At 43.4% G+C, this 27,381-nt stretch overlaps 1 protein-coding gene across 2 annotated transcripts; it reads right to left on the bottom strand.

Moving 5' to 3' along the window:
* Positions 1–108: 108 nt before the first annotated feature.
* On the bottom strand, positions 109–26,300 carry ELSPBP1 (epididymal sperm binding protein 1). Of its 2 annotated transcripts, none has more exons than XM_008527556.2 (7): positions 26,160–26,300; positions 16,749–16,838; positions 11,091–11,228; positions 7,086–7,232; positions 4,534–4,692; positions 2,032–2,196; positions 109–302 (listed from the first exon to the last, which is right to left on the bottom strand). In XM_008527556.2, the coding sequence occupies exons 2-6, from the start codon at positions 16,816–16,818 to the stop codon at positions 2,039–2,041; spliced, it is 672 nt and encodes a 223-aa protein (XP_008525778.1). In that variant the 5' UTR covers positions 16,819–16,838; positions 26,160–26,300; the 3' UTR covers positions 109–302; positions 2,032–2,038. The 2 variants fall into 2 exon arrangements, with proteins under 2 accessions (XP_008525778.1, XP_070489222.1); XM_070633121.1 differs by lacking the exon at positions 26,160–26,300 and adding an exon at positions 26,033–26,153.
* Positions 26,301–27,381: the final 1,081 nt, after the last annotated feature.

Here is a 27,381-nt window from a genome sequence, read left to right as displayed (position 1 = left end):
ATGAGATTCGCCAACTCAGTCACCAAACCAATAACCAACGTTTCCTTTACCATGCCTTCGGATCCCTCAGATCTCTTATTCTAGGAGGCAGAAAAGACAGCCGCAGAGTTAGTTTGGGTTGTCCTTTATTGGTGGTTATGCCACATTTTCACTCTGTTCTTCACAAAGGACCAACTGATTAAGCAAGACGGCGGACAGGGTATTTCTAAAGGTGATCATCTAAGGTTGAAAGATACGATGAAAAAGACGAAGCAGGTTCCAGACTCAATATGTCAGTCTTCCTCTGAAGATGTCTTTCTTCCCTTTGAAAATAGAATCAAAAGCCACCATTCAGGTAATAGGTATGCAATAATGTGAATGAAAAAGGGACAGTATTGATTTTCAAGGCTCAGAAGTAAGAGGAAGCGGCTGAGCCTAGAGTAGTTGGGCAACCCGTCGCCCCTCACCTGGCTCATGGGAGCAAGTAAGTCAATGACCAATGAGCATTTCAACCTCGCCTCTGTTGTAATAGATTTGGGAGAAGGAGATCTCAAGAAGATAGTTCTGCTCTGATGGATAGAAGTTGGAGGCTAGGTATTAAAAGTGGTCTTAGTCCTAGCTACAGACTGGGGACCTCTGTGGGTTTTTTCTAACATCCACCCTGTTAAGAAGGTAGCCAGACTCCCAAACCTACTTCTGTTCAGGGAAAATGATTTTCCCCAGCATTTTTCACTGCCAAGCCAAATTTCAGGAAAAGTCACTAATTTTGTTGTCATCCATAAGCCACATGCATCCTAAGAGTAAATACTACTTAAACCACCGGAGTTGTCCACATATCTGAGGAAAGGGATTCTGTTTGCTTCTAAATTCCAGAATTACAGAGTGAGTAGGTCAGTCGATCCATGCAGGAGGTCCAGAGAGAATTTCTATAGGCTTTGGAATACTGAAGCCAGAAGGAAAAGACTAGAAAAAAGGAAGGATGAAGCTGGTCCTGTGGAGATGATGATTTAGGGGCTGAAGTTGGGGAGGGGGCCCAAATGATGAGGAAGAGAAGTGAACCCCGCCTTTTCCTCGGTTAGCCACTCAGTGATGGGGGAATGGAGTCACAACACGGTGTTGATGAGCATCAAGGCTGCCCCACGGGGAGGAGCCCAGGGCGTCCTGGCCCACATTCTGATCTATATCATCCTCCGGGAAACACAGGACGTCCTGACCTGATTCAACCTGATTCGTCTCCAAAATTATATGACCACCCGATAACCAGACCCCATCCGGACTGACACCATTTTATCAACTTTTTTACATGATTTTTCCTTTGTCTTGTAAATAGATAACTCACATACCTATGCCTTATAAATTTAGCCCTACCTTCAGCCCCTTGCACCTCTTCACTGCCCGTGGGTCCTGTCCCCATGCTATTTTATGAATAAAAGAGTACTAATCCCAGACCTTGAGAGTCCAAGAAATCTTTCTTTCAACTCCTGGGCTTGGGGAGCCTGCATCAGTGCCATGGCTTCTGGGGACCAGAGAAGTCTCGGTTATCTGCTTTCGAGGTTGTCTTCTCAGCTCATGCTCCAATTTGAGAAATTCTACTTTCCTAATCTTTCATACCCAAAGCCTCCCAGACTTAAAACTTGGAATGATACCTTTCTGGGTCTGAAAAAGTTTGCCCACCTCCTCCCCCTGCTCTCCTGTTCTACAGAGGCATCCCAATTTCTTCCAGCCTTCTAATTTGGAAAGTTGTGGCAGCCTCCCCCTCAGCTCCACTTTATGTCTGGGAAACGGAGCTCACCTTGCTGGGAACCTCAGCGGAGCAGACATGGTGGCAGGAACATATCTTAACTTCACATCAGCAGTGCCCCCAGGTGTGGCCCCTGCTCTCACCTTTGCATCAGCAGTGCCCCCAGGTGTGGCCCCTGCTCTCACCTTTGCATCAGCAGTGCCCCCAGGTGTGGCCCCTGATCTCACCTTTGCATCAGCAATCCCCCCAGGTGTGGCCCCTGCTCTCACCTTTGCATCAGTGATGCACCCAGATTTGGTCCCTGTTCTCACCTCTGCATTAGCAGTACACCCAGGTGTGGTCCTTGTCATAGTTGTAAGAGGTAGCGCACCATAGAAGGTCCTCCTTTGATCCTTTGTTAGTGCAGTTAAAATAATTCTTGTTTTTATAGTTGAACGGGAAGTGGCAGGGAAAGCCGGGAACCAATGAGGAAATTCCTAGGGAGAAGAAGGGAGAAGACAGTGGTTACTCCCAAACTATACACTAAGGTGAAGGCTTGGGCTTCAGAACCCGCCCTAAAACCAAAATTGGGTCAACATTGGGTGTGATCGTGCTATTTGGGCGCTGCTCAGAGGCTCCCCTTGGAGGGATGAAAGTCGGACCTAAACCTAAATGTCAGAGGAATTTTCTTCCCTCGGAAGTGATTTGAGTTTAGGACTTGGGAAAGAGTGGAGGATAGAACGAGGGAGTGGCGTCGGGAGACTCAAATCTTTCGACGCTCTGCATGTCCACAAAGGACCACAGAAGCCCAGCCATGAAAAATGTGAGTCGTTCAACACGCAAGTCACCACTTTCCTCGCTAAAGTCCAACAGGGCAACGTTCTGCCTTCCCATTTCAGCTCTCCTACAGTAAACAAGGAGTCCTTGTGGCGGCCCAGGTGGTCCCTTCTTTTGTTGGTGATTTCACTGTTCAAAATGGCCTCAGGCAGACTGCTGGCTAGCGTTTCTAAGCAAGAGGGCTGTGCTGTGCCTTACAGAGGAAATACGTGTGCTGCGTGAGCTTCACGCAGGCATGAGTCACGGTACTGTGGGCTGCGATTTCAATGGGAATGAACCAACAGTATATATTAAATAAGGTGGTTTTTTTAAAACAGAAACACACATAGAACAAGGTGATGCATGGATTGCTTGACGAAATATTGTGACCAGAGGCTCCCAGAAACCTAACTTCCACTACAAGCAATGGCTCAGTATTTGCCAATTCGGTGTTTGAGGCAACTTTATAGAGCACACCTCCCACCAATAAGGAGAATGGACTGTATCTCCCAGTGTGAGCCACTCCTGCTTCTCTCTGACATCCCTGTGGACCACACTCCATCCGACGGCCCCAGACACGCGGAGGACCCTGAACAGAGGTTGGAGATTTGGATCACTCATAAGGAAATGGAGGTGTGAAGGAGAGCCTTGTCCGAGGACAAAATGATACCAAAACACAATCTACCGACCATCGCCCAAGCGGAGAATGGGGAAGACACACTGCCAGGGTTATATCTTCCTTCAGTGAGGGTTTCTTCCCTGATCACCCACCAAATCTACATTTGCTATCCTTTGTTAACAAAAATTATCCAAACCTTGAAATAGGGCAAAAGATTGCCACATGACATTTTCATGTCATCCTAGACCATTGTCTGTTAGACAAGAGTTAAGCCGCTAAGGGTCACCTGATTCTCTAGCTCAGCGTCAGCGAACTTGTTCTGTAAAGGGCCTGATAGAAGGTGTTTTCGTCTTTGTGCATCACACTGTCTCTGTCGCATTGCTTAACTCTGCTGCTGTAGCCGGAAAACAACCACGGACCATCCATAAATGAATGGGTGTAGCCGTGTTCCAATAAAACTTTGTATAATAGACCCTGAAATTTGAATTTCATGTAATTTTCACCTGTCACAAAATATTGTTCTTCTTTTGATCTTTTACAACCATATAAAAATGTAAAAGCTATTCGTAGGTTGGGGGCTGCACACAAAGAGGGCACATGTGGGACGGAGTTTGCAGACCCCTGATCTAGGGAAATAGAGCTTTGTCTTACTCTCTGCTACCAGCTGGAGGCCCTGACTCTGTGACAATTAGGTGTAACCTGTAGAAGATTGAGTTTTGGTTTTTAGGGCCAATGAGTTGATGCTGACTCCTATCAACCCTCTGGACAGCAGAGCGGAACCCTGCCAGGTCTTTTTGCGCCATCCTCTCCCCTTCTGGCGCTCTATCAGACAATGCTCCGCTGCTATTCATGCCAATTTATTCAGAGGTGGGTGGCCAGGTCTTTCCAAAGGTTGATATGTTGTGAATAACTTTTGTTCAATAGAGATGCCAATAATCCCCTCTGGTAGATGAGATAACCCCAAAGGTTTGCTTGCCCTTTAAATGTTCACAGATTTTGTATGTAATTTAGCAACTGCTTCAGCTCAGAATTCTTTTCTTCACTGACCATATATATTTCTTGTAACGTCCTTTGAATTCGTTTTACTATCCTTAAAGTTTCCTTATTCATAGATTCTTAAAAACCTTAGCATGTACTTACTCTGTATTAGTATAAGTGTTAGGTGTTTAACATTTTGGACATTTCCTTTTGACCCCTTCCTCTTGGATCTTAAGCAGCCCGCATTTTTCCTGTCGTAGTACCACATTGTTTACGCTGTTTGTCCATCAGATCCATGAGGACAGGACTCGGCCTTATTCATCGCCATATCCCAGTGCCCAGCACAGGGGCGCACAGTAGGGCTGGAGTAAACGAAGGAAGGAATCCACCCACGTCCACCCAGTCCCCTTCCCCAGATTACTGGTGTCGGCGCAGAGACTCCACTTTCCGTCCTTATCCATGTTCTCTGTGGTTGGGCACCAGAGCTTGTTGCTTTCATTCTCAATGCATTCAGAGATCACATTATTTCTGTAGGTGGAGGGGAAGATGCAGGGTTGGCTGAAAGAATTTCCCCCGTACTCTGAAAATAAGCATGGAAAGATTATAGGTTGAGAAGAGATGACGAAAAAGGCTTCCAGTTTTCACACACAAACTGTGTACCATGCTTCACCTCATGAAAGGAAATATAGTATTGAACATTCCCAAACAACTTCTTGGTGATACTATGACTTACATTTTACAGATAAGTGAGAACCTAAGCCATCAACACCCACACAGTTTACTCTCTACGTTAACAAAGCTTTCCTGTTCCACGGGCTTCATCAACACCACTCTACTAATCTACAAAATTCTTGCCCAGGAACATGACAGTTGCAAATAACTTTATTGTTCATCTCAGGAATTTCTTGAAAAATTGTTTAAATAAATGTCAGACCTTTAAACTTTTCAATAGATTGCATCAAAACACTGCTTGCTCTTCAAGATTCTTTGAATCCTCAGAAATTTCACCTTGACATGACCACCAGTTCTAAACTATTCTCTTATGATCCTTACCCAGTCCTAATCACATCCCCACACTGACAGACCCCAAGACCTCATTAATATCCCGACTTTGCCCTCCTCCCTCCGAGACGCTATTAAGACTCTGGCAAGGTAGTAATCTCCCTTACTTTGGTAAGCGAAAAACTCAGTGTTATCTAATTAGACAGGTGGCTTCGATGGCGTTGGAGGAGGAGACAGAATTTGATGCAGGGGATGAGGGGTTAGAGGAGGTACCAACCAGTGATTAAGAGCACGATTTCTAACGATTAGACTTCCTGGGATCAAATCACAGTTCCGCCCCTTAGCAACTGAAACCCTGTGAGCCTCAGTTTTCCCATCTGTAAAATGAGGCTAATAATCAGATTTACCTCATAGGTGTGGTTGCAACCGATAAATGAGTTCTTGCATGTGAAGCACTTCGAACCATGCCCGGAACTTAGCCAATGCTTACTAAAAGTTCAGCGTATTATGATCTTTATCATTTGAGCCCCGTCTCCCAGCTGGCAAATGGCGACAGCAGAATTCTAACTCAGGTCTCACTTTTCAAAGCTCATGTTTTGACTCCTGGCTCAGATGATAGGGAAGGAGGAGAACTCACATTTCTTAGGCACCCGGAATATCCAAGACGCCATGTTAGATCCTTGATGAAAGTGAACTCTAATCTTTACACAACCCTTGAAGTCAGTTCTCATTTTGCAGGTAACAAAACTGACCAAGAGATTTAATATCTTTCCCACTGTAGTGGGGGAAGCCAGAGCCAACGGGTCCCTTTTCTTCCAGTATCTTTTCTTGGGCATCTGTTTGGTGATTTAGACAAATTATAATCTGTCACCCCATCAGAATTGGCTCTGAGGAGCTTGACTGGCAGGAAGGATAAACAGAAGTGTAGATATTAAGGTTAGAGTTAAGTTGCAATAAGATTTGAGATGGATTTAGAACTATACACAGTGTTATGATATTATCGTAAAATTGATATCCTAATCCATCTGTTTGGTCTAGGATTTGTAAATGCCTAAGATGATGGGTGTGTTAATGATAGAATTTAGAGTCAAGCACGGAGATGGAGATAGAGTTGGACTTGGGTGAAAAATTGGGTTAAGCAATAGGGCAGAGTTATGGTGAGATTTAAGGATAAAGTTGGTTTAGGGTTAAGGACACAAGTGATGGATGGCTAGAGTTAGGGAAAAAATTAAGGTTTAATATGGGATTAGGATTTTTTGAGTGATAAGGGAAAATATAAGTAGGATTTTATACGGGAATAAGTGTGCCCTTGGATACGTGTCTTGCACATATTTTCATTTCTATGGAGACAACAGTGCTCAGAGAGAAATCATGGGCTTTGAGCCATTTGGACTTGAATCCAAATTCTAATTCTGCCTTCACCTAAGAGTGTGACCTTAGGCTTGACTTAATTTTACTGGGACCATTTATTGAATGGGCAAAAAACCAGCATCTCATGGAGCTTTCATGGGAAGATTCAAAGGATATTGTGTATAGAGCTGCTGGATCAGGGTCTAATACAGAGAAGGCACTAGAACAAATGGAGGTCACTATTAAATTAAGAGTAGACCCAGAATTAAGATTAGATGTTAACTGCATTGAAATACAGTTAAGGACCGGCATTGGATGAATCTGGCTATTGTCAATTCTAGGAACAGAAATACTTGAAAACCAATATCAGGACTAAAGCCCATGTTGTCAGTTTTCAGAACAATGGATTTTTCAAGGCTGGCACTGGGGACCTGGGGGAACATGGCCTCAGGACATTCCTGTCTCTCGTGGTTGTCATAGCATACTCTGAGAAGACACTTGGTCCCAAGAAGTATTTCTCCTAGTTGCCCTGCTCTCCACTCTGCCACCATCCTCTCAGGAGGATCATGGCTGCCTACCCTCCTCCCCACTAAACACCCCATCCTTGCTACAATGCCTCACCATTTATTTCACAGTATTTCCACTGCTGCTTCTCGTCAAAGCTGGAGGTTACTGAGCACCACAGCTTTCCGAAGAAGCTGCCTTCCGTGATGCAGTTGTCATGGGACTTTCCTCGATAGATGAAAGGGAAGATGCAGCGTGGGTAATCTGTACAGAAAGCAGACCATGAGGGGTTTGGCTCTCTATAGTCAATCACAGGACAGTCATTTAATCATCAACCAGCCAATCAATCAACTGCCAAAGGATAGGACAAACATCCGGTCTGGAAGAGACTTGGTACATTCCTTTCATCAAGCACTTAGTAAAGAAAGCCTACACCAACTACTTTCACTCTCAAAGCTTCTCCAATAGGTTCCCCATCTCAACCCATGGCGCCACCACCTGTTGAACAAACAAACTTAACATGCTTCACAAAGCGTCTTAAAAACAAATCTGTCACAATCCCCAAAAGACCTGTAGGAACAAAGTCAAGACAAAGAATTTTGATGGCTTATGACCAACAGATGAAGATCTTGAGATACCAAAAAAAAAAAAGTTGAGATTACAGAAAAACATCAAATGTCAGAGAAGTCAAACACAGGAAAGTTATCTGGGTGCTCGTGCCTTGTTGCAACTTCCATAAACAGACTGAATTTCCCACCACAAATTTAATACAGCAAATATAGCTTCTGACGTTACGTTTATAGCGGGTGCACTGACTTCACATGCACAGAGGGAATCAGGGTCATTTGGGAGCGATGGAGGGCCTCTCATAGGTGAAGGGGTGTCAGAGGTGAAGGCTTCCTCCAGCAGGTGACATTTGAGAAGAGATCTGCACGCTGTGGAGAAGCCAGACGTGCAAAAATCTGGGGGGAGTGAGTTCTGAGTCAAGGGAATAAAAGTCTGAGGCGTTCAAGGACGGGAAGGAGTTCCGGATATTTGAGAAACATGGTGGCCAATGGAACTGGAGCTCAGCAGGCAAGGAGGAGAGTGGTCGAAGATGAGGACAGAGATGGGGCGGGTCACACAGAGCTTTGCAGACCCAGTGACAGGGTTTCTTTTCCTTTTTTTTTTCTATTGACTTGTGTGAGTTCTTTATATATTTTGAATATTAACCCCTTATCAGATATATGTTTTGCAAACATTTTCTCCCACTGCATAGGTTGCCTTTTCGTTTTGTTGATGGTTTCCTTTGCTGTGTGTAAGCTTTTAAGTTTGATGTCATCTCACTTGTTTATTTTTGATTTTTTGCCTTTGCTTTTAGTATCAAATCCAAAAAATCATCACCAAGACTGATGTCAAGGAGCTTACCTCCTATGTTTTCTTTTAGAATTTTTAATGGTTTCAGGACTTCAGTTCAAGTCTTTAATCATTTTCAGTAGGTTTTTGTGTGTGGTGTAAGATCGGGGTCCAGTTTCATTCTTTCGCATGTGGCTGTCCAGTTTTCCCATCATCATTTCTGAGGAGACTATCCTTTCCCCATTATATAGTCTTGGCCCCTTTGTCATAAATCAATTGACCCTATATGTGTGGGTTTATTTATGGCCTCTCTATTCGGTTCCATTGATCTGTGTGTCTGTTTTTACACCAGTACTATAGTGTTTTGATTACTATTATTTTGTTATATAGTTTGCAATCAGGAAATGTGATGCCCCCAGCTTTGTTTTTCTTTTACGAGATTGCTTTGGCTGTTGGGGATAGGGGTATCCTTCTAAGTGTGTTTGTGAGCCATAGACGGGCATGAGCAGAGGAGAGGCATTACTTGACTTCACATTGTAAAAAGATTCCTCTGTCTAATGTGTGGGAGATAGATTGGAGGGAGGCAAGGGGATTTGGGGAGGCCAGTTAGCAACTTTTTCGGGCAAAAGAGCGGATGGTGATTTGGAGAAGGGTGGAAGCAATGGAAAGATAGGACGAAGCTGAAGTTGGCATCTATTTCGAAGGCAGAGCTAATTGGCTAGTTGATGGCTTAGATTTGAAGTGAGAGGGAAAGAAGAATCAGGAATGACTCTGACTCTTCTGGTTTGTGCAGTGGTGGCCTCTCCTGCTTGCTGAGGAAGCCTGCAAATTAGCAAAAAACAAACAAACAAACAAAAACCCCTCTGCACAGCAGTATACTTCTAATGATATAAGTATCTTAAGCTAACATCTCTGGGAATTGTCATAGACACACCTGTTTTCGATTTCACTATTCTGCTCATGAGGTAAGACTGAGAAGGAACATCCTGCAAGGCATTATTTGGGAATGCCCGTGGGACACCACTCACCCACTTTTGTGGTCGAAGGCTAAGATGGGAAAGCTGTTCAGAGGTGGTGAGAAAGCTGCCAGTTCTGAGTCCAAAGAGAAGTACTTGGTTCAGAAACCAGAGCCGAGGGAGGGGACTCAAAAGGCATCTGAACACGAGCCCTAGATGGTTTGGCTGAAAGAGCCTTCATCAAAAGCGGGTTGTGGAATTCTTTCATTTGTTCTAAACAATGATATAGTGGAAATAAATATCTCTAGGTCCCGATTGTGTCTATCTATACAGCTTCTGCACAGTTTTGCTCCCTTTTGTACGTGTTAAGAATGTTTGGGGACCTCTTTTACACAATTAAAAAAAAAAAGGAAAATGTCCGTTTCTGATTTTCTAATTCAATTTCAACCAGTTGATCCTGATTTGCATTGCTTGAACTGGAGTGGAAGTTTTCAACAAAGGTGATATTGCTTCCAGGTTTTGCTTTGTTTTTTTCGATGTAGGGGGTTATTTATTTATTTTTTTTTTGAGGAAGATTAGCCCTGAACTAACATCTGCCACCAATCCTCCTGTTTTTGCTGAGGAAGATTGGCCCTGAGCTAACATCCATGCCCATCTTCCTCTACTTTATATGTGGGATGCTGCCACAGCGTGGCTTGACCAGTGATGTGTAGGTCCATACCCGGGATCTGAACCAGCAAACCCCCAGCCACAAAAGCGGAGGATGTGAACTTAACTGCTGGGCCACCAGGCTGTGGGGGCATTTTTAAAATAGTCATTTTTAGCTCTTGTGATCAAAGAGATTCTGCCTAGATGTACAAGCCTCTGGCTACTTTTTAATGTCTTTTAGGTTAGTTATGGTCATGCATGCTTGTTACTTTATTCTCAATTTCTTTCATTTTATTTATGTCTTACATTGCAGTCAAGGAATAATGTTGATTTATTTTGAAATTATGAACATAGGTAATGTTATTTATAAATTTCATTTCAGGATAGTAAAAGGGATCTTGTATTTATTATAGAAGGGGGGCCTTTGATGGAAGAGAGTCAAGAACAGTGATACCAGGGAAAAAGCAAATCCTAAATATTCAAAAGCTGGATACGTAGGAACAATTTAAATGTCCAACAATAGGATATTGGTTAAAACAAATTAAGTGTCTTTTGTACTGTGCACAAAAAAATAGAAATCATATAATTGTCAAAAATCTCTTGGGCTTTGAGAAAAGAAAATCTCTTTTCTTTTATACTTTGTTTCTTTTTTCCATATTAATTTAGGAAATTAAGAAAGAGACAAAGAATACAATGGTTCCCTCTGGTTAATGGTCTTACAATATCATAAGATCTTCATTCAGATAGCACCATTTTTTTTTTGTTTTTTTGTTTTTGGTGAGGAAGATTGTTCCTAAGCTAACATCCGTGCCAATCTTTCTCTGTGTTTTGTATACGGGATGCCACCGCAGCATAGCTTGATGAGCGGTGTGTAGGTCTGCACCTGGGGTTCACCCGTTTGGATCCGAACCCGTGAACCCCGGGCCGCCAAAGCGGCATGCAGGAACTTAACCACTACGCCACCAGGCCAGCCCCAAGTAGCACCATTTTTAACACCATCATTGTTACCATTATTACCCATTATTAAGATTCAGTGTTTGACCTCCTTGAGCATTTTCTATGCACGTACACATATTATAACTTGTCTGCAAAAAATATGATCATATTATACACATTCACGCATTCTCTTTTGTAACCCATCCTTTTAAGAAACTTGCTGGTGGGACAATATGGCGCCGCTCACCTTCCGTCAGGCAGTTCTTCCACTGCCTGTCATAAATGGCTCGGGTCGCACACCAAGGGAAGAAGCTATTGGTCTTGGTGCAAGAGAAGTAAGTAGACCCCTTGTAGACGAAGGGAAAGACACAAGCATCTTTATTATCTGAAGGACAGAGAGACAAAGCAGGAGGGGATTAGTCACAATGAATGAGCCCAGGACGAGTCTTGGTTCGGTTCTCATGGTACTCTGAAGGCTACACGTGTAGTCTTAGCATCCGGCTTCCTAACGACTCTCAGGGTGAGTCAAGTTTAGGTTTGGATCAAGAGTATTCGGGGAAGAATTTCATAAACAATGAAGGCAACCAAGATATACTGTTCCTCCAGACCAGCGTTTCTCAGAGTGGGAACCACTAATGTCGCACAAGATAAATTTGGTGCATCACAAGTTCACGTTATGTAATGTAGGGACACACGTTAAATAATTTCGAAGCACAGACTGAAAAACAATTTCCTTTTTCAGTGCTTTTTTAAATCCTTCTGATTACACAGAAGAGAAAGCTTCAATCTAATGCTAGTATTTGTCTACCATATCTCTAATACTTAATAATCTCCCTTTTTAACCAAAAAGAGGGCAGGACTCAGGCTCAAAGCCTTATTCAGACAATGGTGTCTAGTAGAATTTAATAATAGGATTTTGTTTTCAGACTATTTATTTTTATTTGCACTTCCTATTTATGGCAAGTGGTACTGCTTTTATAGATGACAGAGCTGATGTTAACCATTCTTTTAAAATAAGCGCATTAAAGTGAAGAAAAGTGAGCACAGTTAAAGAGAAATGTTCAGTGCTGGGGGATACAGATGTGGCGAATATTGAGGAGGTGGTACTTGGATGACTAAAGTTTAGGAAACACAACCCTTGACCTTTTTATTCTTCTGTTTGAGGACAAAGACTTTATCTTTTATACGACGTATCATCGGAACTCAGAAAAGTGACTTTCTCATAGAAGATGCTTAAGAAATAACTGACGGAATAAAATAAGTTTGGAAAATGCCGTGTAAAATAAAGTTAAACAGGTTTCTCTAATGAAGGACTCATCAGAAGGACCAATATGCAAATAAGAATTGAATTAGCAAGAGTGGTATGGAGTATGTTAAGTGGTCCTTTTCTCTCCTCACTACTCAATGGCACTAAAGACTAATGGTCCCTGAAACACATCTTAAGAAATGCTGTTCTAGCCCAATTCTTCATTTCGCGGAGAAGAAAACGAAGACCCACGTAAGGTAAGGAATCGTTTAAAGTGAATACCTTTTTGGAGCAGAACTACGATGAGAATCTGGATTTTTCATCTACTCGTCCGGGGTCACAGCTTCCCTCCTTGCCTTCATCTTGCCATCTCCTCCATGTTCCTCCTTCCCACCCTCACTCCATCCCTCAAAAATATAATGATGGATTATTATGAGTAAGATCCTCTGATAGGTTGTTCGTGTGTGTAGTATGTACCCGTGTGTTTGCTCATGTTACAAAGAAGGTGAGGCAAAGCTTCCATGTATTCACCAAACCCAGTTTCCTTTTTGTTCTGGGCTCACAGCTAGAATCCGCCTTTCAGTCTCTCTCATAGTTAGGTGGAGCCATGTGACCAAATTAAGGCTCATAGAATGTCGGTGGAATTGATGTTCACCATTTCCTGGCTCAAAAAATGAGTCTCAAGCAATCCTCCATACTCCTTTCTTCCTTTCTCTGCCAACTGGATATAAAGCAGTGGTTCTCAGTGGAGAAAGGGCCATTATGATCCCCTAGGGGACATTAGACAATGTTTGGAGACACTTTTGGTTGTTAAAACTGGGAGGGTTGGGAACTGGTAGCTGTGCCACTGGTATCTACTGGGGAGAGGTCCAGAATGTTGCTAGATGTCTTCCACATGCAGGACAGCCCTCCAGAACAAAGAGTCATCCGGCCCCAGGTACCAAGGTTGAGAGATTCTGGTAAAGACCCTGCAGAGAAGGATGAGGCCTGGAGGATGGTGAAAGCACAAAACAGAAGAACCCTGTGTCTCTAACACACAACAAAAAGGCTTCCTGCCAATCATCCACACTGAAGTGTTAGACAAATTTGACGCGAACCTCTGTTGAGTTCAGCCACTGACATTTGGGAGTCGTTTGTTACAATAGATCATCCATTACTAACGTAGATGGGTAAGACACAGTCTCTGTCTCCAAGGCCTGTAACCTAGTAGCCCAATCCTTGTTCTGGATCAGATTCTGACCCTGTGTAATCTGTCAAAGGCTATGATAGGGTTGGGAGACGGGTTGGGAGAGAGCGGAAAAGGCAGACCTCCATCTTTGAGCCTCACCAAAGGGTTGATGCCGTTAGGAATCCTTAAATAATGTTACATTTCCACCTCTGGGTCTCAGAATCGTTTGGTCTCAGTTTTGTAAAGTTTAAACCAGTTAATATCTGGAAACTGCTTAGAAGGAAACCTGGAGCCTGGCTACTACTCAATGAATGTTAGGTACCATCATCATCATCATCATCATCATCATCATCGATTCTCCTCAGTCCTGGACACCGTTGGGTATATGGGATGCTGGTGTTGAGCAGGAGGGCAGGCAGATGCCCCTGAACATAGAATTAAGGTTATCCTTGGGAGTTGTTAGTAAGAATCAACACATAATAGATGCTATTAGCCATCTGCAAAGTAATTCAGCAGATGGTCTAAGCTTCTTAACTAGGTTAAAATCCTCCGTAATCGGTGCCCTGCTGACCTCTCTGTTCTCACTGCCTGATTAACATTTCCTTGACCTTACTCTATGTTCTTTCTTGTCTCTGGGGTTTTGCTCGTTGCCTTCATCCTGTCCCAGATGCCTTTGCTCTCTTCCTAGCTTTACCCCCTGCTACACACCCATGAAGACTTGCTTCAGTCAGGATTCATACTCTTTCTCACTCTTATAATACTCTGAGTTGATCTCTATAAATGTATTTACCAATTTTTAGAAGAATGTAATTATCTTTTTATAGATCTATCTCTCCCATTCACTGTGAGATCTCTGAGTAGGGTCTGGGTTTTACTTATTGTTGTTTCTGGCCCATAACACAGTGCCTGGCACTTAAGAATCACTCAATAAATGTGTATTGAATAAACTTGTCTGTAGATACGTGTGGAGGGGACTTGGGGGTACACCGTGTTTCACACAAGACTGTGGTGGGTGGTCTCAGGAAGGCATGATGGGACTGAGATGATAACTAGAAAAGTTGATGCTCAGGCAAGTACATTGTGCCCTGTCTGAATAAACAGTGAGTTCTTAACCTGTGAGAGACTTGCCAGTTCTTTTGAGAACCCAGATCTTCTCTGTAGGAAAACGGTTATTTGTCTTTGTGGTAGAGACTGCTGTGTGGCCACCAGAACCAGCTTCGTTTTCTCCCAAGTGCACTGCTAAACTACATTTCCCAGACTCCCTTGTAGTTGACCATCACGTGCATTCTGGCCAGTGGAAGTGGGAGGAAGTGATGTATGTCACTTCCTGACCTGACTAAAAAAACTCTCCTCCAAGATCTTCCAGACTCTCTTGATTCTTGTCTATCAGCTAAAAGCAAAGAATGCAGTGAGTTCTCTGATGCCCCAAGGGATGGCTGAGCCACAAAATGAAAGGGGCTTGAATCCCTGCTGACCAGGTGCACCCTCACTGCATGACCCAGGTGTGTGACAGAGTAATTAAGGGTGGTTTTTCAGGAACTGAGACCCCTTGTGTATTTCAGACCAGTTGAGACCACCAGCCCATCAACTAGGCCTGCACGAATGCCTGGTGTGACGTTTTTCATGTCAAAGGGCTGAAAACTCCACCCTCAGATCATACTAACACCACCATCTTGTGAACATGAATCCTGTGAAGAGCCAGGAAGCTTGACTACACCTGTGCACATCATCAATGGGCTCACTTCTCCTTACCTCCAATCATCTATCTCCACACTTTAGACGGTCCTGTCCCTCATCCCATAAATTTTGCCCCAAGCCCCACGTCAGGGAGACAGACATGAGGGCATATTCCCCCTGTCTCCTTGCAGATCAACATAGCAATAAAGCTGTTTTCTTTTCCCAAAGACTGATGCCATCATAATTGCCTTTTTAAATTGCCCATCAGGGAGGAGAACCCCAGTTTTGTACAGGTACAACTGGACTTTGTAGGAGCAAGAAATAAAGTACTATTGTGTTAAGCTGCTGGTAGTTTAGATTTTGTATGTTACAATAGTTATTCTCACTATCCTGATAAATATACACCTTTTTAAAATATAAATCCAGGGTTTCATGGACTTTAGGCCATGCCCAGTGACCCTAAGGTAGGAATCTCTGGAATATAGAATAAGATCATTGAAAGGGACTTCATGAAATCAAAGTGCATGAATATGGGAGTGTTTCTTGAGCCTTATACAAGGAGAAGGACTTGTCAGGCAGAAAGGATTCTAATTGTGGAGAATGTTTCCCCACAGCTTGAGTGAACTATATATGATCAAGTTCTCTCTTTGTTCTGCTTCCGTGCTTACCATACAATCTTTGGATGATTAATTTAGATTCCTAGATACATTAGGAATATAACCTCACCTCCCCTAGAATGCCTACTATTTAGAAAAAGCAGAAAGTAACAAGTGTTGGCAAGGATGAGGAGAAATTGGAATTCATGTTTACTGTTGATGAGAATGTAAAATGATACAGCTGCTATGGAAAATAGTATGGCAGTTTCTCAAAAAATTAAAAATAGAATTACCACATGACCCAGAAATTCCACTTCTGGGGACATAGCCAAAAGAATTGAAATCAGATTCTCAAAGAGAGATTTGTAACACCCATTTTCATAGCAGCATTATTCACAATAGCCAAAAGGTGGAAACAGTCCGTGTGTCCATCAATGGATGAATGGATAAACAAAATGTGGTATATCCATACAATGGAAGATTATCCAGCCTTAAAACATAGGAAAATTATGATGCAGGATAAACATGGATGAAACTGGAGGACCTAAGTGAAATAAGCCAGTCACAAAAAGACAGATACTATATAATTCTTCTTAGATCAGTCATGGAAACAGGAAGTAGAATGGTGATTGCCAGGGGCCAGAGGGAGGGGTGGGGGTGGCCATTGTTTAATGGATACAGAGTTTTAATTTTGCAAAATGAAAAGAGTGCTGGAGATTGGTTGCACAACAATGTGAAATGTAGTTAACACTCCTGAACTCTACACTTAAAAATGGTTAAGATGGTAAATTTTATGTTCTGTGTATTTTACCACAATTTTTAAAAAAAGATTGTAAAGGGAGTGTCCAAATTGGGGGTCTGAGGATTCAGTCCATTGGAATTATAGAGCCCCCCTTTTTAATTAACATATTTACATTCCCCCCACCATGTGCCGAGCATTATGACAGAAGCTTGTGTCCATTATTTTATCTTCAAAATACCGCCATGAGGTAAATGCTGTTATTCACCTTTCATAGGTTGAGAACTGACTTCAGCGAGGTTACATTGCTTGACCAAGGTCACACAGAGAGAAAATGGCAGATCCAGGGTCCAAACCCCAGGTCTGTTTGAGATTTCTACCAAGCCATCTCCTCTCTGCATGGATCCAGGAATATTTACTTTGGCCTATTCGTTCTTTCCAGTTTCCAAATCCTCCCCATCATTTTCCAGTCTACTCACTTCCACTGGTCTCATAGGAGCAGAGGAGGAAGGTCATCCATCCCAACAGGTAACGGGACCATTGGTTCATCTTGGCTGGTCCTCTTCTTTCTGGATCGAAGGAAGACAAAAATTTTGCTTCTGCGGTCCCCTTCCTCTTCCACTAACTCCCATGTTTGATGTCATGCCTCCCATTTTTCTTTCTATCCCCAGAGGGTAATAAGGAATAACTTATTCTTGCAGAAAGTAAAAAATATATACTATCCTTATGGAGTGGAAGGTGTGATGGAAAAGAGAGACATAGCATTTGTCGAGTATTACCATATTCCAGGCTAAATGCGCAAGACACTAAGACACCATTTAGTTCCCACAAAGCAAGTGTACATATTTTTAATCCCCATTTTGCAGATGAGGAAATTGAGGCTCAGAGAAGCCAAGTAATCTGCCTGAGTTGGTGACACAGGGAAATGGCAGGATTCTAAACCATATAAATGGCTCCAAGGCTCTACTCATCATGAGAACCTGACCTATAGCCTTAAACCCTCCTCATGGATTACACCCATCTCCTTGGCTGGATATAAAGTACTCTGACAATCAGCGTTTACTATCCTCATCAACCATAATTTCTAGGGGCTCTGTCTACCTCCATGCCATTTCCTCAATGACACCTACATACACCTTCTCAGCAGGAACAACCCAGGGGTTAGAATTGGTGGCCTGGGTTTGCTTGAGGTTCAGCTCCTATTACCCCTTCTGCTACTAGCTGCCAGTTATTGAGTACCTCCTGTATGCCAGATGTTCTAAATTTTGTGTCCACAATCCAATTACCTCCTTCCAACAACCTAAGGAACAGGCGTGATCATCCCCATTCTGCAGAAGAGGGAAACTGAGATCTGGGAGGTTGAGTAACTTTCCCGAGGACCACAGATGGTAAGTGACAGATCTCAGATTCAACTGCAGACCTGTCTACATCAGTGTCAGAGTTCTTCAGCTCCATGAACCACTTCCCCTCTATGTGCCTTTCTTTCCTTATCTGCAGAGTATAGGCTAATAATGCCTGCCTCTCAGGGTGGCCATGAGGATCCAATCAGATCCTGAGGGAAGAGTGTTTTTCAGTTGTAAATTGTTGGTTGTGTTTACGAATAATTAGAGCAAAGGTCAGGGCAGCTCAAGGGAGAGATCAGATGGCACGACTCTTAGATAACAATTCCAACCCAGATAATGGGTTGGGCATCAAAATTGCAAAGCCATTGATTCAGCTCTTCCAACAGGTAGGTGGCACCCCTGAGCACCTGAGTCTCAGAAACACACCTTTCAGCACTCGGCTCTCCTGCTACATATGGGAGCATCTTTTTTACTTTTCTTGTTATTCTCAACCACAGCACCATGCCTCAGACATGCTTTTCCTGAGTGACGTCTCATTCTCCGCCCACCTGTGTTGGACTGTAACGCTGGCTGGTGGTTCAGACTCTGGAGCTGGACCTGCATTTGACTGTGGAGGCTGGCGGGTCCGGGTTCAAAACTTGGCTCCACCATTTACCGCCTGGGTAACCTTGGAGAAATTACTTAAATTCTCCAAGCCTCAGCCTCATCATCTGAAAAAGATGAGGATACTAATCCTATCGACCATTTAGGTTTGTTATGATGATTAACGGTGATCATAAAAAATAACAAATACTCATTGAGTGCTATACACTATTATTCTAAGTTATTATAATCCTGATATTAGCCCAGAGTGGCAGATACTATCATTACCCCCATTGCACAGATGGGGAAGCTGAGGCACAGGAAGCTTAGGCACCTTGCTGAGGATCACAAACCTTGTAAGTGGTTGAGTTCCCAGCTGAACCTGGACAATCCAACTCCAGAAACTGGGCTCTTAGCTGCCATATGATCCTGCTTCTAGGCTTAGCATGGGATCTAATGTGTGCTGAGAATTCTATAAATATGAGCCAAAATAGTATCATTGGTCATAATAGATCTCTCCAGCCAAACTGTACTTCTGAGTGTCAGAATTGTATTTTCACCTGCCTCCTGGACTGTCCATCTTGATGCCCCTCAAGCACCTCAAATTCCAGATTTGGCTTTTGAGATGCAGCCCAAAGTATCTTATCTCCCCCTCGCCACACACACACACACACACACACACACACACACACACACATTACTTAATTTAATTGTACTATATTTGCTGTGGTCTGAATGTTTGCATCCCCCCAAAATACACATGCTGAAATCCTAACCTCCAAAGTGATGGTATTAGGAGGTGGGGCCTTTGAGAAACGATTAGATCATGAGGGTGGAGCCCTCCTGAGTGAGATTAGTGCCCTTATAGATGAGACCCCACAGAGTTTCCTTGCCCCTTCTGCTATGTGTGGACACAGCGAGACGAAGGCAGTCTGTGAGGAAGCGGGCTCTCACCAGACATTGAATCTGCTGGCACCTTGATCTTGGACTTCCCATCATCCAGAACCATGAGGAACAAATTTCTGCTATTTATAAGCCACTCAGTCTGTGGTATTTCTATTATAGCAGCCCAAATGGACAAAGGCAATTTTCTCCCCAATCTCTCAAGTTATTACCCCAAGAGTAAAACTTTGCTCTCCCTGTCTCCTCCCTGTGTCCATGAGTTGTCAAATCCAGTTGAAACTACGTTCTGAAGCCTCTTGAATCCACTCCTTTGTCTCTCCTATAATTGACCAAGTCTAGCTCTTTCCATCTCTCCCCTAAATGGTTGTCATGTGCCCCTCATGGATATCCTGGCCTCCAGTCTCTGCCTGTCCAGTCTGTTCTCACAATGCTGCTGAGAGGATCTCTCTTGAATGCATTTACGCATTCATTCGGAATCAAATATTTCTTGAGCATTTACCACGTGTGGGGTGCAGGGCTAGATGATGGGTATTCAGCCTGGTGAGAAACCAGCACGGTCCCTGCTTTCACAGGGCTGGCAGTCTATGAAGGAGACAGACACGGAGGGAATAAACCAGAGACGAGCATATACCTCTTAGTTGTGATCATCGCTAATGAAGGAGGAAAACAGAGGCTGCGATAAGGTCTAGCTGGGGATGGTGACTTTTGGTTGGGAAGTCAGTGGACGCTTTCTGAGAAAAGGACATGTGAACTGTGACCTGGAGGAAGAGAAGGTTGAGTAGACATGAGGGGAGCCAGGGTGTGTGGGGGGGGCTCATCTAGGCAGAAGAAGTGGATGTGAGAAGGGCTTAAGATAGAAAAGAGCTAGATGGTTTTGAGGAACAAGTGGAACCAGCATGTCTGGGACTATGAGCAAGGAGGAATGAGGTCAGAGAGATGCATGATGAGGTGGACGGGGCTGAACCACACAGAGCCTTACTTAGATCCTAAATGTAACTGGAAGTCCCTGGAGGGATTAAAGTGGGGAGAAGTGGCATTCATTAATCCAAAGTTCTCCGTCACGTTTATAATAAGATCCACAGTTCATACCATGCCCTTCCCCTTGGAGCTCATTCCTCATCACTCTTCCCCTCCCTTGATCTGCCTCAGCTACACTAGCCTTTCTTGCACAAGCCAAGCTTGCTTACACCCCAGGGCCTTTGCACGTGCTCCTCTCTCCACCTAGGATGCTGCCCCCTGCCCCTGATATTTGTATGGCTTGCTTCTTTGTGCCGTAAAGGATTTTGTGCAATCCCAAGGAATTGATATGAACTGACGTTCTGGAATGTTAATGAGTCTACTTGGATCAAGCCATGGGTATTAATAGAAAATATTTTGGGGGTGGTTCAAGACAATGATTGAACTGTAAAGCGAGCCTTAATAGCCAGACACCCACGTCTGGAACATTCAGGTCAGGACCAAGTTAATCCTCGAGCACCGGCACATGCAAACGCTTTGGAGCACCCTCTGTCCTGGGCTGCGGGGGCAGCTGGGGCTGGCCTCCCGCCAGCGTCACCATATTGTTGGCTGGTAGGACAAGGAGATGCCTTGGCCTTGGAGTCAACCTGCAATGAGATGTGGGTGCCGTTTCCCCAGTCATCAAATGAGGGAGGGTAAAACCTACCTCCAGCTCTTGTTATAAATGCACAGATGCTGGAAAGTACTTTGCAAATAGCAGAGAGCGTACAAGCCAGATATTAACGACTATTTATGGAGATGGGAGAGAGACGCATTTTGACGCTTCCTCTAAACCCTTCCCTACCTACAGTTTTATGCTTCTATCCCTGCCTCACCGAAACCCCCAATATCTACACCTGACTTCATTCATCAACCTCGGGCTTTCATTTCTACCCCTCTTCCCAAGATTAAAATTCAATTAATATTTTTTTGCCTCTATACTAAGATCTAAAAAGGAAGACTATCATAATGCTTAAAAGTGCCTGAGCTGGGTTTGAATGCTTCACCTCTTACCACCTTTACGCCCTCAAGACAGTTACCCCCTGCTCTGGGTCTTGGTTTCATCTGTAAAATGGAGGTGGTAACAGTCATTGCAGCTGCCCCAGAAAATTAGCGTGAGGGAGTTAGTAGATACTGTGGTAGGCAAAAGAATGCCCATCACCACCGGAAAAATGTCCATGCCCTAACCCCTGGAACCTATGAATGTTATATTACATGGTGAAGGGGATTTTGATTAAGTTAAGGATCTTGCGATGGGGGGATCACCCTGGATTATTTGGTGGGCTCAACGTAATTGCTAGAGTCCCTATAAGAGGGAGGTAGAAGGGTCAGAAAATGAGATTTAATGATGGAAGCAGGGGTTGGAGTGATGCAAGGAAGGGGCCATGAGCTTGGGAACGCAGATAATCTTTAGAAGCCGGAAAAGCTGGGAAATGCATTCTCCTCTGGAACCTCCAGAAGCCACCAGCCTTGCCTGCACCCTTAATTTTAGCCCAGTGAGTCTTCTGACCTTCAGAGTGTAGGAGAATAAATTCGTGTTGTTTTCAGCCAGTTAGATGTGGGGTAATCTGTTACAGAGCCGTAGAAAATTAACACAGACACAAAGGGCTTAGAGTACCACCTGGCCCAACAAAGGTGCTTAATAAATACTAGTAATTATTGTTTTCATTATCACTGCCTCCACTGGAGTCAACCACCCTGGAAGATGTCCAGGAAAGATTGTTTCAAACCCTAGACCACCCCCCAAGCTGGCTATGTGGCTCTGAGCAAGGTGTTTGGCCACTGAGATTCTCCCATTCCGTAACTGTTGGATATATTGGTGGTGTGGCTTTGGCAAAGGACAGTCCAGACATGAATTCCAACTCAACCAGGTGGCCCTGGGTGTGTTATGGAATATGTTTGACTCTTAATTTCCTCATCTATGTATGGGACTCCTGAAATTTATCCCATAGGATCATTTTGAGAATTAAATGTGCAGAATTCTTGGAACATGGTGGCTGCTCGATACATCATAGTGATGAGCATTTACTGAGCACTTGCCGTGTGCAAGGTTTAACTTTGAGCACCTTGTGTAATTAGCCATTATCACAAAACCCTATGAGGCAGGAACTATTATTAGCGCGTGTTATAGAAAAATGAGGCATGGATAGGTAAAGTATTAGCCCATAAATGGAGAACCATAACTCAAACCAGGTGGTATGAAGAGCCGACACTCTCAACCATTACACCAAACCTCAGCATCGCTGTGGGGACACGTTTCTACAGAGCAAGGCTCTTGAGAGAACGAAATGCGACCGTGGACTTTTAAGACTCTCTTAAGTATAGAATACCACACCTTGTGATTGTTACTAACCACACTCCCTTCAGCCCAGAAGTATTGCCCAGCTTTGACATGAAATGAACTGAGTATGAGAATGGAGTATCCACCCTTAGGTTGGTTGAAGAAGTAAGAATGAAAAGAAGTGACCGATCTAAGTTTGACGACTTTCTCTAGGCACTTCAAAGTCTGACTTCAAAGCTGATATTTCAATCACTTGTGGAGCTGTTTGTCATTAGCCTTCACCTCGCTTCCTCTAGCATCCTTTTATCGCAGCCTTATTGACTGTCATACCAACACACCGCAAACACTGAAAGATTGTCGGCTCCCTCAACCCCACCATCCGCAACAATTCCCTGTGTCTCTTGCCTCTGAAACGAGAGGCATGTTTCATTAAGTTTTCTAAACATGTGTCAATTGTGGGAGACCACAATGTTAAAAAAATAGCTGGACAAAGGTGTTTACGGGTGCAATAACTGGAAACAAACTCAATGGTGACCAGTGGCGGATTGGTACAATAATTTTCTGGTTCGCCCACGTGAACTAACAGCGTGACGCCTTCAAACAGAGTGAGTTAGATGTGTGTGTTCTGCTATAAAAATAAAGATAGTATGAAGGGCAAAATCCAAGCTCTAGAAGAGAATGCATAGGTGATTTCAGCTATATGTAAAAATATCTATATCTATTTTGCATTCGTTAAAATATTCATTCACTCATTTGCTAAATATTTGTTGTACGCTTACTATGCGATGTTGTCAGTGACCCAGACAAGAGAAATTCCTGCTCGTATGAAGCTAATATTTTCCTAGGGTGGGGAAGACAGAGAAAAGAAATAGGGCTTCCATCTGGGGTGACGAGAAGGTCCTGGAACTAGATAGAAGTAGTGATTGCACAAGACTGTCAATGTACTTAATGCCACTGAATTGCACTCTTTAAAACAGTTAAAATGTAAAATTTAGGTTATGTGTATTTTACCACAATAAAAAATAATCAAAATGATTTCAGTATGTGATGAGTGAGACACAGAAAATAATCAGGGTGATGTGGTAAGTGGTGCCCGACAAGTGTCTCCTTTGGGTGGTCAGGGAAGTCTCTGAGAAGGGAAGGTTTGAGCCCAAACCAAGAGTCAGCCACACAAAGTTTTGGGAATGAGCATTCCAGGCAGAGGGAGTGGGGAGGGCAAATTCTGGAGGTGGACGACAGGAAGGGATAGCCTGAGGAGCAGAAGAGAGGTCCATGTGGCTGGGCTGTGGTGAGTGCCAGGGAAGGACAAGACCATAAGACTGGGGCATCTGGGTCACAAGCAGCCTTGGAGTTCATGATGAGACACTGCAATTGTATTCTACATGTGCACGCACAGAAAATTTTCCTGAGTGGAAACACGAGAAGCAGTTAAGATTGGTCACCTCTGAGAACCGAAAAGGAGCAACCAAAAGGAAACGTGAGGCTCTTTCCATTTAAATTCTTTTACCCTATGACTTTCATAATTGAAAACAATAATGATGTATGTGTATCTATGCACATATGTAACGTGTATATATACATAAGCATGGACACACATGCGTATGTGATAGATGTATATACATCCACATACACAAAAATACGCACACATTGTATATGCATATATACAGATATATGCACACACACAGTCACATATGAGCATGAAAACAGTTCAAATTTGCAAAGAAAAGATAGAAGCGATATGAGGTAAATTTTAAAACAATATGAAGCAATTTAAAATTACAAAGTTAAAAATCTACATAGGTGGCTGGCTTAGGAGTGGATTAATTTTATGAAATAGCTGGTGGCTAGTGGCTCCCCCTGTCCTGTGGCAGCATTTCATAGCAATTATGAGCCTGTGTGGATGCTTCACTGGCCACTGGCAGGGTGACCCTGAGCAGTGTCACTTAATAGCTTACCCATCTATAAAATGGGAATGTTAATAATCACGTCTACTTCACAGAGTCATTGGGAAGATTAAATTAGATAAAAGATATAAAATACTTAGCCCAGTGTCTGCTACAGAGGGAGTTCACAATAAGTGTTGGCCATTAATGATAACAGTGACGATGATAACATCCAGTCTTCTCGTCACCGTGCTAGGCTGCAGTAATTAATTAATTAAGCAAACTTATTTTGGGAACATCCTATGATTTTCTTCTCTTTTTTACTTCTTGTTATTTATTGTCTTCCAAACTTTTCTGAAAATGTTACCTTCTAGGAAATGGTTTCCCTGCTTAATGATATACTTTACTGCTAATATCCATCCATCCATCATCCATCCATCCATCCTTCCTTCCATCCACCCATCTATCCATCTATCCATCATCCATCCATCCATCCTTCCATCCATCCATCCATCTACCCTTCTATCACCTACCTTCTTATCCATCCATCCAATAAGTATTCCAGAACCCTACCATCTATATGGAACCGTGGCAAATACCAAGAGGAACAGGACATGATTTCTGGCCTCAATAGTCAGGTAAGACATGGGCCCTGATACCTAGCAACCGACATGGAAAGTGAGAACAGTCACAGCAGGTAGTATTAAGGTGTTGAGAGGGTGACCAGAGGGCAGCCTAGGCTACAGACGCTGCTCTCTGGTTCTCATGAACCAAAATTGTCACAATGGAGCAGTGAGAAGAGAATGGCACCCAACCAACCAGAGTCCAAAGCCCTCCTCTCCCATTTATTTATTGAACGGCCCTGGGGAGGTCATTTCACCTCTCTGATCTCCACTATTCTCCTGTTCTCGTCTGCAAAGTGATCCAGCTATGGAAATTATTGTGAGAATTACAGGAGCTCATGGGCATAAGGTCAGTGGGGTATAGTGTGTCTTCAAAATACTGAGTCCTTCTGCTCCTCAGCAGCAAGTGACTCCATATTTGAAACAAAACCTCAATGTAAGAAACCCTCACACACACACACACACACACACACACACACACACACACACACACACACATCCCTCTTCTATTATGTATTAAGACTGCCTTTGGAGGGAGAAGTGACAGGACTGCAGGCAGATCTCTCTGAATCTCAGCTTTCTCCTTCATAAAACAGGGAGAGTGAGCTTACCTTAAGGGGATGGTGCAAAGATTCATGGAACCATGAAGGTAACAGTCCACTGTCAGGAACCTAATAAGGCAGTTTGTCTAGGCTAGTTCCCTTTTCTTCCATCTCTTTTCCCCAAACTTGGGATACAGGCCGCCTTCCTTGGCATTACATTTCTCGTATAATCTGACTTCACCCATTCTTTTGAGTTTTTTAACAGAGAAAGGAATCAGCCCCCCAAGACTCCTTTCCCTGCTTTCTCTGGATTTTCCTTCCCAGACCTCTAGAGCTACACTGTCCAATATGGCGGCCACCAGCCACTTACGGCTCTTCAGCACTTGAAATGCGGTGAGTTTTAATTGCCAAAGGTTGCAATGCAAAATACTACTGGACTCTGAAGGTAAAGTATGAATAAAAAAGAATGTAAGTGTTTCAATAACTTTTTGGTTTTGCTTACATGTTGAAAGAATAATATTTTGGATATGATGATTCAACAAAACGTATTATTAAAACAAATTGTACCCGTTTCTTCTTAATTTTTTTAAGCAGCTACTATAAAACTTACAATTATATATAGGACTCGTGTTGTATTTCCTCGAGTGGACAGCACAGCTCTAGACCCTCCTTTTTTGCTCTGGGGGCCCCGGGGCCCAGCTTCTCGCACCCTCCCAGGTCTCCAGGTTGAGGTGTACCTTTGAGAGGGTCCTTCTTGGCCCTAGTGGTTTCCACAGGCCCTCTTTAAGGTCTGCTCCCAAGATCTCTGGATAGTCTGGAGATTAGCCAACTGTTTTGGACTCAATCTGTCTGTAGCACGAGACTGCAGCTCTCCAAAGAAGGGTTTTTCTGTAAGTGATTACAAATAAGGGCAGTTTGGATGGGAGAGCCCCAAGGTTAATGATGTGCTCAAATGAGTTCATGCATATTCATGAGGCCCATAAAATTCAATCATGTGTATATTAATGGGGCCTTGCGGGGGCTGGGGTCATGGACAAAAACATCAACGAACAGAGGAGAAATGCTGCTGGATGTTCAGCTACAAGAAAGTGGGACGGTTTCAGTTGAATAATGAAAGACCAAGAGCCCTATAACTGTCTAGTGAGAAGGGAAGCATGGGAGAATTGAAAGCGGCTCTCTGAAGCGCATCCTCTGATTTTTCCTGGTTCTTAAATTGTATCCATTTGAAGAATGGAGTTTTTTGAAGAAGTCCATAAGCCCTCTCTTGGTGTCTTTCAAGATTGACACCACAGAGATTTCCCAGATATGATGGTTGATCCCAAATAGGACTCTGCGGTTTTTCAGATGAGGAAATTGAGGCATGCACGTATTCAGGGGCTTGTGAAAAACTGTCCATCATATTGGTGGGGAAAGTGGGACTTGAAGCCGTGCGTTTGGGATCTCGTTTTATTGTCACTTTGGTGCCACGTTCTCATTTCACAGTCTTGGGTGTTTTTAAATAAGAGGCTTGGAGGTTTTAGTTTTCTCACATGGCAGCCTCCTTTCCCCTGTCTTCTTCATCTCTATCTCTGTCTCTACTTCTTTCTCTGTATCTTAGTGATTCACTCTCTCAGTCTCTCTTGCGCTGTCTTCCTTCTCCCCTCTCCCTTTTTCTCTCTGTCCCGCCTCCTTTTCCCTCCTCTTCGTCTCTCTTTCTCTGTCTCTGGGCTGTGTTCAGTCTCTCTCTGTGTCTCATTCTGACTTGAATGTCTCACTATCTACACACACGTTTATGGATATGTATATATACATATGCGTGTATATGGATGCATATACACACACATGTGCATAAATGTATGCATACACATTTGTCCCTCTCTCCCACTGTTTCTCTCTCTTAGTCCATCAGGCTCTCTCTTTCTTTCTCACTCCTTATTTTAAAACAGGAATGTATATTGAAATCACCGGAGAACTTTTAAG

This window comes from Equus przewalskii, chromosome 9 (assembly GCF_037783145.1).
Source record: "Equus przewalskii isolate Varuska chromosome 9, EquPr2, whole genome shotgun sequence".
Lineage (NCBI taxonomy): Eukaryota > Metazoa > Chordata > Mammalia > Perissodactyla > Equidae > Equus > Equus przewalskii.
The sequence above is the reverse complement of the archived record's forward strand: the minus strand, read 5'-3'. Positions and strand labels throughout refer to the sequence as shown.

Bases quoted from the DNA above. Each gene is read 5' to 3' on its own strand.
- ELSPBP1 (XM_008527556.2), bottom strand. From the start codon at position 16,818: ATGAACCAATGGTCCCGTTACCTGTTGGGATGGATGACCTTCCTCCTC. The intron at 11,229-16,748 runs GTGAGTAGACTG...TCTGTCCTTCAG, and splicing joins CTCCTATGAGACCAGTGGAA to ATAATAAAGATGCTTGTGTC. The intron at 4,693-7,085 runs GTGAGGCATTGT...GCTTATTTTCAG, and splicing joins GAAATACTGTGAAATAAATG to AGTACGGGGGAAATTCTTTC.